This window comes from Mastomys coucha, unplaced genomic scaffold (genome assembly GCF_008632895.1).
Source record: "Mastomys coucha isolate ucsf_1 unplaced genomic scaffold, UCSF_Mcou_1 pScaffold16, whole genome shotgun sequence".
Classification (NCBI taxonomy): domain Eukaryota; kingdom Metazoa; phylum Chordata; class Mammalia; order Rodentia; family Muridae; genus Mastomys; species Mastomys coucha.
Window position 1 is genome coordinate 66,673,150 of NW_022196898.1, and position 21,210 is coordinate 66,694,359.

Below are 21,210 nucleotides of genomic sequence, written 5' to 3' on the forward strand. Positions count from 1 at the left end.
CTATAATCACATGCAGAATAGTGAACTAAAGAATTAGGATTGTAGAGTTGACTCGAACATTCTTGCAGAAGACCTGGGTCTCTTTCCTCGAACTAACTGGCGGTTCAGAACCATCCAGAACTCTACATCCAGGGGATTTAACCCTTCTTTCAATTCTTCAGACACCAGGCACACAGACCAGGTGCACAGACATGCATGCAAGCAAGATGCCCATACATGTAAAATAAACCAAACAAATCTTTAAAAGATTAAATAAAGGACCAGAAACTTCCCAATTACTAGAAGACAACAGAGGGAGTAATTATACAACACTGGCTTTATTAATCATTTTTTGGACTTGACTCCAATTGTGCAGACAAATGTGATTAGACAAACCAATCAATTTTCTATACACAGAAGGAATCAATTGACAGTATGAATAGGAAACTCCAGGATGCTATACATCCAATAAAGAATTAGTGGTTAAAATATTAGGAGAACAAATCAAATGACATAATATTGAGAAAACAAACAAAAGGTTTTAAAAATACATAAAGTACATAAATATATAATTCTCCCAAAATATATGAATAGCAAAAGATATGTGTGTGTGTGCATGTGTGTATATATATATATATATATATATATATATATATATATATATGTGTGTGTGTGTGTATGTGTATATATGTATGTATACACACACACACATATATATATATATACATACACATATATATGTATATATATATATGTATATATATATATATGCTTCATATCACTGATCATTAGAGAAAGGCAAATTAAAGCCACAGTGAGGGTGAGGGTGAGAGGCTATAGCCCATTTGTTATACTTCATCCCTTATTCCAGGAGAAAATGCCTCAAGAAGTGTCTTAGGAAAAGAAGGCATTGTTTAGACTCATATTTTGAGAAGGGATGTCATGGCAGTAGGTAGCAGCTTGGCAAAGATAGTGTGCAAGTATGGGGGTGGTTGCCTCTTCATATCCCCACAGAAGATAAAGAAAGGTAGCAGTACAGCCTCACCTTCTTTTCCTCCGTCATTCACTTTAGTAAACTAATGGTCTTTTTGTCCATGGGATAGAAAGAGCTACATTGCAGGTATGTCTTCTCAATTTAAGTACTTCTGGAATGCCTTCAAAGACACACTCAGAGCTGTCCCTACATGATTCCAAAACCAGGTGAGTTGACAATGAAGATTAAAATTGCATGTCTCTTCTTTGTCAGCTCAACACCCAAGCATAGTTAAGCAATCAGTTATAGCCTCACCCTCAAGTCTCACAATAAACACAATACAAAGTTCACTGAGTTTACTTGTAAGAGCACAAATCTTAGCAGTTTGTAAACTGTTCCAAAAACCCAAGTTCAAAGTGTCAAGACAGTCAAAGATTCAAAGTAATCTCTCAATTACAGGCCCCTAGAAAATCTAATAATTAAACAAGACACCTGTTTCCAATATACATTGTTAAAGCAAAGAATACATAGTCTCATTCCAAAACAGAAAATTGTGAAGTAGAAAGGAAAATTTTGCTGAATCATGATAAATCCCATAGGGTAGATAGTGTTACAGCTAATGTTGCTGTTCCATTCCTGTCATTTAGACTTCATGGATCATCTGTACTCCAACAGGCTCTAATACACTGTCCCTCTGGTGATATTAACTGAAGCTCATTTCTCCTGAGCAAGGTCTACTTCCTGAATGAAGTTCTCTTCAGTGGGCATCCCAAATTCCTGACATGTGTAACATGCTTGAGTCTATGTTGTGACCAAGACTTTACTTTCATCATTTCATACCGTGGTCTTTTGAGTAATTCTTGCAAGAAATCCGGAACCTGCCATGCATTCCCTGGTCCAACTGGTTTGCTTGTATGTTATGTTCCTTGAAAAACATGTAGGTTACATTGATATGCTCTGCTGTTAGCTCAAGATGTCACTTACCTTCCTTTTACTATAACTGCAAAAGTTTCTGGGTACTTTTTGTGACTAAACTTGAGAAAATACTTCACAAAAACATGCTTAGAGGCATATTTCAGGTAATTCCAAATCCAGTCAAGCTGGCATTAACAAATCACCAGTATACCTATCAAATTGTAGTATGGAAAAGACTGGAGATGATAAATCTTGAAAAGGATGTGGAGTAAAAAAGGGGTCCTTTTATCACTTTATATTCTTTTTAGGAACATAAATTATGATCTTTGTGTAAGACTGTATCTAAGTTTCTCAGATAACTAAAATTAGAAAATTCATGTGATCTAACAATTCAAATTCTAGAAGTACCCTTCAAAAATTGGAAAGCTGTCTATATGCCTATGTTTATAGACTGTTCCTAGAGACAGTCTATAGTTTATAGACAGGTTATGTAATAAACCTAAGTACTGAATAGATTCTAAAAATGTGGTATGCATATACAATGGAATACTATTCAACCATTAATGAATGAAATTCTGTCATTTGTGACATCGAACATTGCATAAGAGAAATAAGCCAACCAGAGAGAAAAAAAATAGCATAACACATGTAATGCAAGACAAACAGACAATCTGAATCAGCAGATAGAATATTAGTCATGGATGGATGCTAAGAGTGAAGAAAACATGAGTTTTATGTAAAAGTAACTTTCATTCACCAGATATAATTGTCATCTTGGAGACTTACTGTTGAATAAGCTCCTCTTTCTAGTTCTGACTTGCTGTCAGAGTTCAACTCAACTATTCTGGCTTAAATTCCTCTCCAGGCTGACTGGCTTCTCTTGGCTTCTCACTGAATTGCTCTGCTTGGAAGAACTGCCTCTTAATTCCACAAACCAAAGTGGACTGGCTGCACAAACTGAGCATAACCACGTGAACTCAACTGAACTGTACTCACTGAAATGCCCTCCCTCCTCACCGACTCTGAGCTGCCCTTGAGTTGCTTCTCTTTCTTCCACTGTTCTTCTGAGAGTTGGGTATATCCTATCTCTGACTCATTCTGTCAAAAATTTTCTTTTGATTCATCACTTTGTCTGCCCCTCAACTGGACATCATTTTCAAATATGGCTGCTTCTTTCTACAAACTAAATTCACCCTCATTGTTTTGGATTAAAGGTGTATACTAAGGATGTGTACTCTATTCCAGCCAAATCACATAGACCTAAAAGCTCTTTAGGTGTTATCCCTAGCCAGAACAGCCATGTTGCGGACAAAAAATTGCTCTACAGGTCTGAAATCAGAGTCTTAAACAAGGAAGAAAAAATCCTTTTTGGATGCTTTTGAATTAGTGGTTAATATGGCTGAAAAGAGAAGAGTAAGGATTTTGGAATCATTGAGAGTACATTTCAAATGTTACTACAGATGATGTTAGTGATGTAAGAAGATGGATAGGCTAACAAGACTTATTATATCAGTCCACATCCACATATCATAGGATCACCTTGAAGCCCATAAAATACACAAATTATAAGTTGCCAACCTAGAGGAAAAATTTCAATAGTTGATATAAAGCACATTAAAATCTGTTTGGTGCATGTACTAAAATGAAATGTAATGATGACTGTTAATTAAAAATATAAAGATTTAAAAATAAAAGTATAAAAATAAAAAAAATTAAACAAAGTGGCCTAGTGATATGAATAAGTGGTGACAGATGCATACACATATGTCCTGTTGGATGTATGTACACACATATGGAATTTCCTTCATTTATTTACAGTGTTATCATACTATTTTCCTCAGTTAATACATGGTAAACATCCTTTCAGTCGATGCACTCGTTGCTTCTGTGTCATTTCTGATTCTGACATATAATGCCTTTCCGAAGTGGAAATTGCAGGGAACTAATAATCTCTGCTGTTCAACATCTCTATCATATCTGTTATTTGCTAACACTACCGGGTGACTGGGAAAATAGTATTGTCTGAAATTGAAAATCTGGATACCGCGTGTTTTAGAGAAGAATGCAATAAGGTCCAATTTAAAGCTGTTTGGTATGAGGGCACCCAACATCTCAGTAGCCGAAGGTGCTAAAACCTCTTGGAAATCTCAGTTTGTGTCTGAGCATAGGATGTGAAGGTATTGGTCCTTCAGTGAGAGCTAAAATTTGAGATTCAGTCCACAGAGTCAGGCACAGGGGAAAAAGACTTCTATCTAATGTAGGAAAAGAGGCACAGCTTAGGGTAGATGTGTGCTATGGGACACAAAGACAAAGCAAATGCAACTTTGTACGTGCACACACAAATGCACACATGTATACACACACACACATAGCAGTTTTATACATATTATAAGATATGTAACCTATGACCCTCTCATTTGAAAGAGCTTTGTCAATATGTGTATGTTTATCTTTCTTGTTCAGTCTTATACATATTATAAGGTATGTAACCTATGACCCTCTCACTTGAAAGAGCTTTGTCAATACGTGTATGTTTATCTTACTTGTTCACTTTATTTAGTTTTCTTTTGGATAAACTTAAATGAAATCCTACAGAAATTGTCCAAAGCCTTTTATTTGTAAGTATCCAAACATGAACCTTCTTAAGAATTTTAGAACTGGGCTTTAAGCTTTATAACCACATATATTAAGCAATGGAAGCATGTGTGTGTGTGTGTGTGTGTGTGTGTGTGTGTGTGTGTGTGTGTGTGTATCTCCTTTGGGATGCTCCCTAATGTTGTAATAGCTGGAGATATAACAAACTGAAACCCATCTGCAGCATTTAAGAGATCAGGTATTTCAGTGACCAGCTATAGAAAAAAGAAAACTGTCATTCATTTCATGTCAGAGGTATAAAGAGCCTTCTTTACTCTTACTGTGGACATCATTCACAATGGTGCCCAGAGTTGTGCCTGTGCATGTGCTTATTGGGACAGGGCTCCTGATTTTCCTACTGTTTACTTATCTCTCATGTTGAAATGTCTCCTTTACTCCAACTTAATACAAACTTGATTGTGTTCAAAATATGGTCAAATGTAGTTAAAATGCTGCCAATACCAAGGATGGTTTTTGACCTTCTATCTAATGCCTGCCCTCTTCCCCGCCTCAACACACACTTCTAGCTATACATTACCTTCCTACAGCATGAATTCACACCCTTAGTTTACACTTTACATAGTATTTCGATTTCATGTGAAGACATGAGCCAATTACAATGGATGTGCCTTTTGAGGGGGAGGATGTAAAAATGGAGTGAATTTGAATTTGATCAGAGCGGGAGGAAAACAGAAGGACATGCAGGAAGGGAGGGATCCATTTAAACCAGAGTTCCCTGGTGGAGTGTCCCATAGCTAAGCCTAGATGTCATCAGGCTCCCTTTCTGCAAAACCAGAAACACAATAGCCTTTCAACTGGCAAGTTTGATGCCTTTTTGCATATTAAGTGAGCTTTGCTCTGCTTTCAGTAGAGGACTGAAAATGATTTCTATGCAAGTCATGGCAATCTTTATCTACACAAGACACATGCCTATAAAATTAAGGTTCTGCTCAAATAACTCTTCTTTTGAGTGATGATTCACAAGAGAGCACAGTTCTACTTTTGAATTAAGTAGCCCTGTGTCCATTCAGTAACTACTTTGTCTGAGGATATTCATCATTTTTTTTATTTTTTTTTCAAGTATTTCTCTTTCATAGAGAAACAAAGGAGAGGAACAGGACAGAAGAGCATGAGAACGAAGAGGGAAAGAGAGAGTATGGAGTGAGGGAAAGGAAAGATGAGAGGACACTGGACAAGCATGTTCTATCCTTTAGTGAGCCAGGTACCTCAGTGTTTCATTAAAACATAATACTAGCTTGGTTATCATGGCCACTAAACAGGCTGCGTGCATTTGTAAATGCCAACTGATGTTTCCAGTGTAAACTGGCGTCTTTTAAGTTTCTGAAAAAGCAAACTCCTCCAATCCTTAGTGTGCTGTTTCTTTTGCAAGTAGAAGTCTCCCTATGGCCTACTCTCTTCATTCTCCAACATTCCTCTGAGGTAGTCAATAAGAGAGCTGGCAGTCCCACTGCTGGACTGAGAGCTTCAAAGGAGAAGAGACAAGGACAGGTTAAGGGGCCTTCTTGGTCCCACATCCAGAGCAATATGATTACTTGGAAATGGAATTTGGACCTATTGACTTACACTGGCCCATATTTCAGCACTAAGACATTTTTTATAAATTAAGCCAAAAGAAGCTGGGCTTATGGAACCAGAAAGATAAATTCAAATATGATTCCCTTTTTGGTCTGACTTTTGGTTTGTTTGAGTTCGAGTGTTTTGTTTGTTTAATTTAACTTTCCTTCTGTTTCTCTATAGTGTCGTTTAACTTCAAAAATAAAAATTGTGTATAATATTGGACCACTAAATTCTGACTTGGGGGCAGTTTTCCCACAGAGAGATAGACTAATGGAGTCTGAATTCATTTGAATGCTGTGAGGAGATTTGGGGAAAGATTATATGGCAGTTCAAGTATGCTACAAGAGCAGTTATTGCTGATTTCTTTCTTGCAGGCACAATACGGAACTTCTGTGCCTTCTCAGCCTACACTGCCGCTGTTTTATACTCCTGTTGATCTAGTGGACATCAGTGTGGAAATGGCAGGGTTAAGGTTTCCCAATCCCTTTGGCCTTGCCAGTGCGACACCAGCCACTAGCACACCAATGATTCGAAGGGCCTTTGAAGCTGGATGGGGTTTTGCTTTAACCAAAACATTCTCTCTTGATAAGGTAAGAAAATGTTTGAAGTTACATGCAAATGTCTAGCATGCATTTTCAGTAAAAGATGAATATAATGTGATGGAAAGTTTTTTAACATCAGATATGCTAATTAATAAATGAGTCAAAAACATTAAACATTAGAGCTTGAATTTCTTTGAGCAGTGTGGACTATATTTTCATTTTATATTGTTGATGAATTGTCAGAACTGTTTTGGCTGAGGATATATATCAGTTGCTAAAATCTTTTCTGCAAGGCACAAAGATCCAATTGCAATCTCCAGCACCATATAAAACATGCATGATGGAACATGCTGGTAATCCTACCACTAAGAAAATGGAGGCAGGATGATCCAAAACTCAAGACCAACTTCAGCTATCAGTCTAGGCTACATGAGAGCTGTCTCAAAAAAAACTATAAATAAACAAACAAACAAACAAAATCTCAAGCTGGTATAGAAGTGATTAAATAATCACTAATCCATGTTTTAATTGAATTGAATTTACTTTGTTTATATTAGAAGAATGTCATACAATGTTTGGCTATTTATATGTATCATGTAGTGTTTTATGTAACATTAAATATTCCTGTCTTAAATATATTTTATTCCCTTATGAAGAAAGCCTTCAAACTCCCTTCATCCACCTCTTTGAAATACAAAGTACATTACTGATATATATAGTCATGATTTTGGGTGGTGGCTCCCTAGAGTTGATTTCTACCTAATTTTAATCTAACTGATCCATTTTTCCCTACTATCTCTTCCCACTGCCCCAGACTTTAGTAAATACTATTTGATTTTAACCTTCCACTCTATCTTTCTCTTTAAGCTTCTAATAGATGAGTAAACAAAACCTAGTGACACAAGTGATTCCCTGTAACTGATTTATTTCATTTAACATAATAATTTTGAGTTCCATCCATGTTGCTGTGAATTCAGGACTCAATTTAAATAGCTAAAATGTAAATGTACATTGTGCATCTGCACTATATTTTCTTCATCTTTGCCTTACTTGTTGAACAGTAAAGAAGTTTCCATTTTTGTGCCATTGTGAATAGTGGAACAATTAACATGAGAATATAGATTATTGACATACTCATTTTATTTCTTCTGAATATATATTCCATGGGGTAGTGCCTGATAATATGAGAGTTTCTATTTTGTTCTTTGTTTTGACATTATTACTTGGTGACTTGAGCATGTGTGTAAATCAGAACATATGCTTCAATTCAAAGCTAGGAAAATGATGGGCTTGGTTTGCATAAAATCCAGCCATTCACTACATACTTTACAGACTTTCTCACTGTAATATTATTGTTGGGCATAATGATATATATTACATTAATAAAAAAGTCACACCCAGTAGAATTCCTTGTGACACTATGGTTTTATGCTTTTACAAAGAGTGCTACATACTTAGGAAATGAATGATTAAATTTGAAATAAAATCTTTAGTAAACAAAAGCACTGCCAACAACATGCTCAGTGAAGGGTCTTGCATCCAAGGCTAGTGACTCAGGTTTCATTCCTAGAACTGAGATGGTAAAATAAACTAAATGATTTCCTCTGTCAGCTACATGGTCATGTCAAGGGCATGCACTCACATGGAAATGCACACATACCCACAAGCAATCAAGTAAATTTAAGATAACTTTAAATACATAAAACATCTAAGTGCACACTTCCAAAGTTGGTTGGTTTGTGGGACAGAACACAGACATTTTACACGGTGGTAAGTGAGGAGTCAAATTTAGTCTAATTTCGAAGGTTTTGGAGGACAACCCTCATCAATGTGATTAGCACTAAGTTGTACTTAGCAATAATTAATGTATAAGAATGTGTGGAATTAGTGGCTAAAGAGAGTATCATTATTTAAGTCAGCCTTATCCTTGGGCAAAGGAAATAACAAAGAACAAACATGCCCCATTAAGCTCATTTTTTCCCACTTTCTACTTTTACTGGGATCGATAACTGACATTATTATCCTTCAAGGATTATAGCTGTCTTAGTCTGACAGTTTTACAAGAGGTTGGGTAAAGGTGGCCCAGGAATCCAGAAAACCTTCAGAAGTTAGGAATATCAGAGCAAGGAAAAAATATTTCTTAGGGATCGACATACTTAAATAGAAAGGTATATGGGAACATCAAGAAAATCTCTTACTAAAAAAAACAATCGAGGAAAACTCTTACTAAACAAAATATTAAATTAAACTGAATAGTCTGGATTCAGATTTCAAAATATTATGGATGAGTTGGGTCCAGTCTTGTAGACTATTAATAGTGTATTTGTCTTTGTTTCCCTTCATCCTTCAAGAATTATGGAGGCTGTAATCAAATGTTTGATCTGTTGGTTTCAAAAGTCTCCCGAGCATTTAGTTATATATCAGCTGTGCTATGTAAAATACATACATGTAAATAGTAATAGGTGTTTAATTGGTGTAAGTGAAGAATTAGTGGTAGAGGATGATGGGTGGCTTGGACTTGCTGCTGGATTCTCAAAATGGAATTCTGAGTCATCCGAGCCAGCCTTGTTTCCTCTGTTGATGATGTACATTCATTCCCTCATGACCCTGTGTCATTCAGGCACATGGAAACTGCTTCATTTATTAAGATCACCTGCAGAAACAAATTTAGAACCTAACTTCCTTCTAAACTTCCAATTTGAATATAATCTATCCATTCCGATGTCTGTGCTAAGAATCAAAAATGGAAGATATGAACAAATATATTTTTTTTAATCTGGCACATTAAACCTAATGATGACCCCAGTTTGTTTATTTGGATAGTAGGTACAAAACTAGGGTGCAAAGACTATTTTAGGCTTATCTGTGTAAACTGTAATGGCAAAATTCACAATGTCATCTTGCACATGAGTAGTGGTGTGTCAAAAAGGTACTTCCCATTCATGAGCTTATAGACCACTCTAAGTCCTAGACAACTAGGTTGTTTCTTACATTGTCCTTAGTTCCTGATAAAGCCTGTTGTAAATATATAATTACATCTTAGGAGAGATTGTACTTTGTTATGGATGAAATGTTTTCGTATACAACATGTGAACTCTCATTCCCCCCAACATAACCTTTTCTAAAGACAGGTGTTAAAATATCACATATAATATACATGTGTGTGACATTACATCAGACCAATTTGGATTGGCCTTATTATAATTTATTATGCCAATTCAAGGATCTGTTTAAAACTTATTATAATTCAGAATCTTGACATTTGAAATTTGGATGCTCATAATATGACAAAGGCTAGTCTGTGGAGTTTTGTTATCATATGAAATATTAATATTTCACAACACATCTTTGATGAAGTACAATTTGCCGAGCCTGCATATGATAAAGAAATTAAATGCTCACCAAGGGAGTTCAGTCAGAATTAGAGCCCTGCCTGAACATCTGCTGGAAGTTTCATTATCCAGTGCTATGCCAGTGTGGCTCCCTTGTTTTTCGAGATTGACAGCTGAATATTGCCCTGATTCCTGCAGCAAATACATTTAGCTCAACATGGCCCCTCCCCTCCTGCTTTGTTTTATTTTGGGGGAGAGTGTTGGAGGCAGCTTTTGATTTTCAAACTATATTTTTTCATACTCTTGACATTTGTAGATGCCACATTGAGGTCTAATATGCTGTAGCAGCAATAGGCCATTGACTTGTAGGGAAATGCCAGCTGATATCTCAGTAAACAGAAATATTCTTCTTCTTCACTGTGCCATCTATAGAAAAGATGGGTGTGCTTTCTTTAGGGAGGCCAATGATCAGATTTTTAATGCCAAATATAAAAAGATCTGTGTTTGCTTTTGCGTTAAATAACAGCAAAGCTGGCTTTTGCCTACTCTTCTTCATTCCCCAAATCAATCTTTCTGAGAGTTAGTGTCCCAAAATAACTAGATTGCTTTCTTTGAGATATCATGTTTTAAAAGAGTGACAAGTGATATTTAAAACAAATGTATGAATCATTTTCTCCATGAATGTAAGTTTAAACTAAAAGAAAAAAGAAAAAGATGTAAGGGAAATCAACCTGTCAAGCTTGATTAAAGCTAAATTATCATATGGAATGGAGAACTGCTTTGTTTATGGGATATAGTAGAAAAGGCTGTGGGCATCATATAAAATAACCCTTGACCTGGACTCACATTATCGGAATAAGAAACAGATAAATTAACATTTTACTTATGTCAAATATCTGTGTAAATGTGTGTTATCATAGAGATGCATATTCTATAATGCAAATGTGTACCTATGTATTAAGCACCTGATTGAGTTTTTAGTAATCCATGTCTTGCATTAATATGTCTTCTTTTCATTATTGTCAGATGGCCACCTAAATTGGCGAATTTATAATGTATTATCTCTCAACCTTAAAACCTGAAAAAATAGGATTCCTTATTATTTCTGTGCAGTCACATTATGTATTAGAGAGGTCAAATACACATTTACCATATAACAATTTTGAGGAAGAGTTTGGTAAACTTTTTGCAGATACCTGACACAAATGAATAAATAGATTATTTGCCACCAGCATATTGAGCTTTGTCCCTCAGCCATTTGAACAGATAGTTAACACATAAAGCAATTGACTATTCTGAGTATTGATCTCAATCACAGGAGAAAAAGCCAATTTAAAATTTCTCATCTCCTGTTTTGTTTTCTATACCTGTCTGAAACTGAAAATATCAGTGGAATTTCTGCATGCACAGATGATGTTTTAAGAATGGGATTATTGAAGTCTTAAAAATGCAGAGGGTTATTAGGAAGACAAAAGGGAATCACATAGTCTCAGGAAAATGCATAAAAATAATCTGGTCTGACTATGTAAGATCAATATATAATTACTATTATGTATTAGTAATTTTGTATCACAAATCAAAATTAGTAACACAGTAATAGTGTATTCATAATCAGTATTAGTAATTCTGACAAAGGAAACATAACCCAGTGTGAGTGTGTGTGTGTGTGTGTGTGTGTGTGTCTATCTGTGTGTCTGTGTGCTACACACATGGGCATGTATATAAATAAAGAAGCCAGAGGTTGACATCTGGTGTGACTCCTCAGTTACTTCTCCACATAAGGTTTTGAAGCAGTCTGTCACTGAATCTGAAATGCACAGATTTATCTAGACTTGCTAACCAACTAGTTCCAGAGATATTCTTGTTTGCAGATCCCCAAATCTGGGATTTAAATGTGTTCTGCCTTTAATTTTTAATGTAACATTTTAACTTGAAGATGAGAATCCAGTTTAGCTTCTTAGTCTTCAGACAGCCAAGACATCACCACCAATAAACTTTAATTTTTTAGTAATAAAATTATCATAGATCTTAAAGTCAAAACAGCCCATTTTAGCTATATAGGGGTCTATTTCAGAAACCTATCCCTTTTATTGACCCTAATTCAACCATATCATAAATCGAGTCAATGCTCTTTAGATATATCTGCACTGTGAGACATCATGAAGTAAATCTATATAATTATGTAAAACAAAGATATTTTTGTTTAAAATATTTTTATTATATTTTAAATGTATGTATGTGTGTGTTTGTCTGTGTGTGTGTGTGTGTGTGTGTCTGTGTGTGTGTGTCTGCTTACCATAGATTCTCACAGAGTTAGAATAAACTAAAGCTGGTATGTTACAAGTTGTTATAAGTCAACTGAAGTAGGTGCTAAAAAACTGAACTTGGTTTCTCTGAAAAAGTCATAGTAATTCTTCACTGCTGAGCATTCTCTAGACCCAGAATTGTTAATTGAAAATATATAATATTTATTCCCAAATAAATAAATTCCTTATTAGAATGCTATACAGAGTGACAAGAACTGTGATCTGGAATTCTCTAGTCACTCATCTTGCTTCTTCAGTACTATCTGGGCATGTAGATTGTATTGGAGTTTGCTATTACTAAAGATATTGTTACTATTCATGTATTCACATATTTGCTATAACACATTGAGTGTTTATAATATGTAGACAGTGCCTTACCACATTAATATCCTTATCAACTGCAGAGTTTTGCTTTCAGATAAAGGAATATTCTAAATTAAATAAATTTGCCTACATTTAATACAATTATCTCTTTGCATATAACCGTGTATGATGGAAATTTGGGCTGTATACATGTGCAAAATTTTTTTGCTCCATATGGTGCCTGTGGGAATCATTCATACACTCGACTTCCAATGGATGGTCAGAGGATGCCAAGATGTTCTTACTAAGGTATCAAGAGTCTCCAGTAGTGGTGGTAAAATGGCTGAGCCTGTCTTCTGTCTTCATACCCTCTCCTGTCTTAGGCTTTCCCATCAACATGGAAGCTAGATTGAGCTTGCTCATAAGGTGGCCATATTCCAAGAGGAGTGCAAGCTGAAAGGTCTTTTGATGCAAACAAATCCACACTTTGTTAGCTGTACCATCATCTCTTGACCACATTACAGCTATATAGTCATCACCCATGAATTGATGAGTAGTAAATAAATGGGCTACACCAAGAAAACGTCAATTTTAGAATTTGTCAGCTATTGCTTCCTTTGTAGATATACAGTCAAGGGCTCTATTGGCAGCCTAGCATCATCTTCAGTAATACTTTGCCCATAGACAACAAATGCCCACTATTCTACTCTTTGTTCTTAATGTTCCCCTTTTGTCTAACTTTGTAGTGTTGTCACAATAAAACTCTTTGTGTATTTGCTGTTTAATTTTTTTTTTTTTGAAACAGATTTCTATCTGTCTTGGGAACGCCTTTCTGTCATAATTCTGCCTTCTTGAGAATCTTAAAACTTTCTTCTCTACTTGAGAGATTCTAGCGGGGATACCCTTAAATCTTTCTAGAACTTAACAAACCATCTTGCTGCAACATTTTTGGGATGATCTTTACTATAAAGTGCTTGAGAATCTTCTATCAGGGAGAAACTAATTATAAACAGTAGCTTTGTTTTCTAATACAGCTGCCTCTGGTCTCTTTCAGTTGCATAAGTTTTGCTTAGCAAATTAAATATGTCTTTCTTAAGCTTTTATCTGTCCTACAATTCCTTATTGTATTTGGACAGAAACACTCAAGTGCCACTTTTAGCACTGTCTAGAGGCTGCCTTAGAATCACAAATGTATTGTGTTCTTTCCCTGCTGAATTATCTTTGTCCTGTCCAATTGTAATTCGGGTTTCTATTTCCTACTTCTCAATTTAAAAAAAAAAATGCTTCTCTCCGCATTTTAATCCTGTAGTACGATTTTTGTACATTTTCCCATGTTGACCAACACCCTATTTTTCACTTTGTAAGTTTCCCAATCTTGAAGCTAATGTCACCTGCTTTAGAATTAGATACCTCAGCACTTGTCTGATTTCTGCATCATTTTGGATATTGCTGCATGTTAACCTTTACCCCAGAATTCAGGGGTTCAAAAATAGCATTGAGATGTCTGACCCTCTCTCTCCCATTTGGATGGGGTGGGCAGGGCTTAGCTTGAGACATGTTGGTTGTTCACACCTATACACTTACAGTCATTTCACAGATTGTTTGGTACTAGGCTAGCCACCAAACCACTGTGCATGCTTGGATTTCTACTGAGAAAAACAACTCTTTTATAGAAGGTTTAGAGAAAGTTCATATGCCCAAGACACTAAACATTTTGTTTTATTATCTTCCAAGTTTCCACATTCATGAGATCATAATCTCTCTGACCTATTTTCTTCCTGATTCATTGGTTTTCATTCTTAAACTCTAACAGGACGCATCTCTCCTACCTGAGGATCCTTTGACTTGGCAGTTGCTCTATCTGGTGATGCTCTGCACTCAGACTTCTTTGACTCCTTCTTGCTTATTTGCATTTCAGATGAATAGTTTGCCCCAAAGGGATTTTTCTTGACCTTAATAACATCAGTCTAAACCTACAATGGTTGTTTCCTGTACTGGTCTCACAAGCCAAGCTCTTGACCATTTATTTGTATACTTTCTGGTCTAGCTCCTTGCAGCAAGCTGCATGTGAAAAGGGATATTATCTCTGTGGCTTATTACTCCATGCCCAGCACCAAGAACAATGTCTGGCAGGTATGGAGGACTCAGAACACACTTGTTAAATGAATGAATAATCACAGGATTCTAATTTGAGCCACAATTCTATCTGACAGCCCTTCAGTGAATTGGAGATAGCCCTCATGTCTTATCCATAAACCTTTATTTTTTTCTTTCTCAATTGTCCTGTTTTCATTTCATAATAAGATTTGCAGATTTTTACCTTGTAGGCTTTCTTTTCTCCCATGTGGATTTCAAAACACTTGTTTTGATCCACATTATCTTAATTGAGATGATGTTATGCCTGCATTTGCCATATTGGACAAATTAGGATCACCAACCAAACAAAAAGAACTGGAGGATAACATTGAGAAAGCCGCAAGTTAAAAAAAAAATCCTGAAGCTCCTATGAATATCTTAAGTAATATTTCAGAGCCTATTAAGTTTCTTGGGTTATAATAAGGAATGCCGTATTTATTTTCATAATTTATTTTGGGATACCATTTTGGAAGTAAATATGCTTCATTATTTTAAAACATTAAAATGATTAATTTCACCATCATTCATTTTTTATTTTATATTATGAAGAAAGTCTCTAATACAATCATGACCAACAGTACAGACTACTATTTCACTGTCTCTCTGGTTTCAAGTTTGTGTTTGGCTGATCTTTATTTATTCTACAATATTGTTCTCTTGGTATGTACTTGTGCTTTAACTAAAGAGAAATAATTATTTAAACAAATTCAATCTAAACTCATCTAGGAGACTTTGTACAGCCTGAAAAGCAAAATTATTTCTTGTGCTATTTGTTTAGTTATTAACTGGTTTGGTGATTTAATTGTTATTATTGTTTACTTTACTTAAATTCATAAAACTGACTCATCCCAAACATGATCAAGAATGACTATTAAATGCTACGATTGATGCATGCTGGTCCTCTGGAGGAGTTGATCCAAATGTTCCCACTTATTGACTGGATCCTCATCTTCTCTCTGCCTAGTTAATATGTGTGCCTGTGTGCTTGTGGACATACTCACTTGAATGTGTACATGGAGTACTGAAGCTAAATCTTGATAGTTATATTCCAATAAATATGCCTCTCTCCCTCGCTGAGTTCTCATTCAATCTCTATAGACTGCTATGCTCTGTGAGCTCTGTTTGCCAAAAAGAAAACATAAATTAGCATATTTGCAAACATAAATTAATGAGTACATTTATGATGTTAAATAAAACTCCTTTAATTATAGTTAAAGTGATCATTTTAACCATGTACATTATTAAAGTTATTCAAATAGCTTCAATGCATTTTCTCCTTATTTTTGAAAATAGCTTTTTTTTCCTCACATAATATATCCTGATTACATTTTTCCCTCCCTCTTCTCCTACTTCCTCCCCAACCTCTCCTTCCATCTGTATCCACCCCCTTTCTGTCTCATTAGAAACAACAGGCTTCTGGCAGTGGTGGCGCACGCCTTTAATCCCAGCACTTGGGAGGCAGAGGCAGTCAGATTTCTGAGTTTGAGACAAGCCTGGTCTACAGAGTGAGTTCCAGGACAGCCAGGGCTATATAGAGAAACCCTTTCTTGAAAAACCAAAAAAAAAAAAAAAAAAAAAAAAAAGAGAGAGAAAGAAAGAGAACTTCTAAGAGATAATATATAGATATATATACACACATATATTATATATATTATATATAAAAACTAATATAAGTAAAGAACACACAGAATGAAAAAGTCCCTAGAAAAAAAGAACATGAAATAAATACAGACATGTACTCAATTGAACAATCAGGGATCCCATAAAAAACACTAAAATGGAAGTCATAATATATACCAAAAGACTTGTAGGGTAATACACATACAGACACATACACATGCTAAATATATATATATAGCACATGCCATTCACTTCCTTTTCTGTGAGTTCCTGTGTGTCCATTCTATTGATTTATAGGGCCTTATCTTCCTTGTGTCCTCCATCCCTTCTGGCTCCTCGAACTCCTCTTCCACAGGCTTCCCTGAGTCTTAAGGGGAGGGATTAAATGTATACATCCTTTTGGGGGCTTAGTGTTCACAGGTCTCCCATTCTCTGTATGTCTGGCTGAGAATTTCTATTCATTTCTATCTGCTGCAGGAGGAAGTTTCTCTGATGATGGCTGAACAAGGCAGTGATCTATGAGTACAAGAAATTATGAGGAGATTGATATGTTTTGTCTGCTCATTTGTTTAGCTTTTAATATATTTTTATACCTAACCCCCTTCCATGCCCTATTCTCTTCTACTCCCCCAACATGAGGAAGGAGAGAAAGAAGGGTGAAGGGGAAAAGGGTCATAGATCTCTCTTAAGCTACTTCCTGCTGATTAGATATGTCAGGTACCCGAAGGCAAGTCCAATCTTTGTAGTCAGAATATCCAGCAAGTGCAACAGCAAATGAGGCATCAGGGACCAGCAGCAGACAGCAGGGGCAGCAATTGGAGCAATAGAAGGGGGGCAGAAAGGAAAATAGCAACCACTGCATTCCCTGCCAGTGTTCTCCCAGTTATACCCCTCCAGAGTCTCCAGAATTCAACTATCTGTAGCTGGCAAAATCATGTTCCTGATAGTGCATGAGGCAAATCACAGTCACCTGCTATGAAGCAGCCTTTTAACCCACCCCTTTCATTAAAACAAAAACATATTCATGTATCATAACTTTTTTTTTAATTGCGGAAATCAAATGAGTTTTGTTGTTGTTGTGCAGTAGTTGTTGTTTTGTAGAGGTTTTGTTGTTGCTGCTGCTTTGTAGGGGTTTTATTGTTGTTTGATTTGGTTTGTTTATTGTTTTGTTTTCTTTTTAAGAATAGTAGTGTTTGTTTTTATCCTAAGTCTCTGTGCTATCTAATCTCGGGTTCTTGGTTATCCAAGCAGTGATTGATATGTGTTTCATCTCAGGCAGAGGGCCTTAAGTCAAGCCATATATCAGTTAGTTATTGCTATAAGCCTAGTGCTACCATTGCACTACAATATCTTGCAGACAAAACACCATTATATATCAAAGGTTTTGTGGTTGGGTTGGTGTTTACATTTCTCCTTTGTAGTCTAGGTAGTCTGCAGAGTACCTTCCTGTACCAAAGATGCTAGCACTTATGGGTGAAGACTCTATGTGTAGGCACCAACTTAACTTCTGCATGTTCAGTGAGTTGTGTATGTGTTTTCCACAGCCATGGGCCTTGCTGCCAGTGTGTGGAGAGAAACCTACAGTCTTGGCAACAGTATATGTTATTTGGTCATTTCTACTGGATCCCTTTGTTAAACAACTCGATGACATGCAACCTAGTCTTGTTACTGGAAACTTCATTTGGTGACAAAGTGATTAGTTGGGGCTCTATTTCCTTGTTGTTTGGTGATTTTGTTTAGATCACCCTCATATATGTGTATGTTTGGCAAAGCTTTAACAGTATTAGGTTTCCATAGTTCCCCTCAAATGGCCCTTTGTTTTATCTGTCTCTTCATGTCTTACCTCCCTCCTGCCACTCTTCTGTCCTCATCCCTCATTGGTCTTCCTATTCCATCTTCGCAATCCATCTGTAACTGTCTCTTGTACTTCCCTTTTTAAGAGAAGTTTATCCCACCTTCATTCCTCTATACCTAACCTCTGTGGTTCTACAGATTGTATATTGGTTATCTATCATTGACTTAATATCTAACATAAGTGAAAACATACGTACAATTTTTTTCTTTCTACTATACCATATTTGTCTTACCTCCTTGAGGTTGATATTTTTTCTAGTTCCACCCTTTTACCTTTAAAATTTTTTTTTTAAGTCTAAGTAACATTCTGCTGTGTTAATGTACCATATCTCAATCCATTCATTCATTAGGGACACCTAGGTTTTTTCCAGTTTCTGGCTATTATGAGCATATCAGCAATGAACATGTTGAGCAGGAATCTGTGTAGTAGAATGAAGCATCCATTGGGTATATGTCCAAGGGTTTTCTAGATGGATATTGAAGTAAATCAATTCCCATTTACCTGTATAAGTTTGCACTCTAACCAGTAATGGATGAGTATACTCTTTATGCCACATGTTTACCTTGATATGTTGTTATTTGTATTGTTTTTTGCCATTCTGGTGGGAATAATATGAAATCCCAATTTTGCATTTTCCTGATGACTCAGGATATCAAACACTTAAACACTTAATTGCTTCTCAGCCATTTGAGTTTCCTCTGTTGAGAAACCTTGTTTAGAGGTGTAGCCAATTTTAAAATAGATTATTTGATTTCTGGATATCTAGGGTTTTTTTTTTATTCTTTGTATATTTTGGATTTTAGCCCTCAAACATATGGGTGAATTTCTTTTCCTATTCTGTAGGCCACCACTTGGCCCCAACGATGGCATATTTTGCTGTGTAGGACCTTCTGAGTTTCACGAGTTTCCATTTATTAATTGTTGATTTTAGTACCTGTGCTAAGGGTGTTCTGTTCAGAAAGTCTAGTTCTGTGCCAGTGGATTCAAGACCACTCTCATTTTCTATCAGCTTCATTCTATCTGGTTTTATGTTGGGTTTTTCTGTTCATTTGGAGTTTAGTTTTATGCAGGGTGATAAATATGAATCTATTTTGTTCCTTGTACATGTAATTATACAATTTGTCCAAAACTATATGTTGAAGATGCTGTCTGTTTTATTGTATATTTCTGGCTTTTTAATATAAAAGATAAGAAGTCCACATATAAATGGATTTATTTCTACACCTCCAGTTCAATTCTGTTGATCCACATGTTTGTTTTTATGACAAAACCATGTTGTTTTGTTATTGTTACTCCAAAGTACATTTGGAGGTCAGAAATGCTGATAATTCCAGGAATTCTTTTATTATTCGGGATTGTGTTAGCTGTCCTACATTTTTTGTTTTGTTTTGCTTTCTTTTTCCATATGAACATGAAAATTTCCTTTCAAGTCATGGGAAAAACTGTGTTGGAATTTTGACAGAGATGGCACTGAATCTATAGATTGATTTTTTTTTGTAAGATGGTGAATTTTACTGTATTAATCTTAATGGTCCATGAGCATGGGAGATCTTTCCATCTTATGATATCTTCATCAATTTTTTTTCTTCAGTGTCTTAAAGTTGTCTTACAAGTATTTCACTTGCTTGGATACCTAGGTATTTTATATTATTTATGGCTATTTTGAAAGCTATTTTTTTCTCTGATATCTTTCTCAGTCCGTTTGCCATTGTATATAAGAAGGTAACTGATTTTTATGAGTTAATTTTGTATCTAACTACTTGACTGGAAGTGTTTATGAGTTACAGGAATTCCCCTGATAAGATTTTTAGGGTCATATATATACCATTATATCTCATGCAAATAAAGATAATTTGACTTCTTTTTTCTAATATATATCTCCTTATTCTCCTTCTCTTACCTTGTTATTCAGCTAAGACTTTGAATACTGTATTGAATAGGTATGGGGAGAATAAACAAACTTTGCCTTGTTCCTGGTTTTTAGCAGAATTTCTTTGAATTTCTCTCCTTTTAAATTGTGTTGACTAGGGGCTTGTTATAGACTACCTTTATTAAGTTGGGTATATCCCTTGTATCCCTAATCTCTCAAGGACTTTTATCATGAAGGAATATTGGACTTTGTCAAATCCTTTTTCTGCATTCTATATAATGACCATGTAGTTTTTGTGTTTTAATTTCTTTATATGGTAGATTATATGTGGTGATTCTTGTGTATTGAACCACCTCTGCATCTCTGGAATGAAACATAGTTAATCATGGTAAATGATATTTTAATGTATTCTTGAATTTGGTTTGCAAGAATTTTATTGAGAATTTTTGCCTCAAAGTTCTTAAGAGAAATTGGTCTGTAATTCTTTATGTTGTATCTTTCTGTGGTTTGGGTATCAGGGTAACAGTGGCCTTATAAAAATTGGGCAGTGTTACTTCTGTTTCCATCTTGTCGAATGATTTAAAAAGAATTAGCATTAATTCTTCCCTGAAAGTCTGGTAGAATTCTGTGATAAAACCATCTGGCCCTGGGATTTTTTGATGTTGGTAGTTTTAATTCTGCTTCTATTTCACTAGAGTTTATAGGTCTGTTTAAATTGCCTTTTTGATTTTTATTTAATTTTGTCAAGTGCTATGTACCAAAGAAATTTTCCTTTCCTTTAGATTTTCTAATTAGGTAGATAACTCGTTTCTAAACTATGCCATTTTTCCCAGGATTTCTTCGATGTTGCTTTTATTTTCAATTTTTCATCTTTAATTTTGTTAATTTGGATATTCTCTGACTTTGAAAAAAATCAATAAGATTGACAAACCTTTCTCAAAATTAATTAAAATAAAATCTTATTGATTTTCTCAAAGAACCACTTTTTTGTTTCTTTGTAGTTTGTTTGTTTGCTTGCTTTGCTTTTGTTGTTGCTATTTTATTAGTTTCAGCCCTGAATTTGTTTCTTGGTATTATATACATATATATACATATGCATTGTATACATATATATATATTCTTAATTATATGTGTGTATATGTATATATGTATACATATACATATTTA

General features: G+C 35.3%; 1 protein-coding gene across 1 annotated transcript in view; it reads left to right on the plus strand.

Moving 5' to 3' along the window:
* Dpyd (dihydropyrimidine dehydrogenase) overlaps positions 1 to 21,210 on the plus strand; it is an 835,953-nt gene that overhangs the window by 390,877 nt on the left and 423,866 nt on the right. Inside the window, exon 13 of the mRNA XM_031375299.1 lies at positions 6,454 to 6,669. Within this exon, the coding sequence (XP_031231159.1) occupies positions 6,454 to 6,669 (216 nt within the window). The remainder of the gene's footprint in view (positions 1 to 6,453; positions 6,670 to 21,210) is intronic.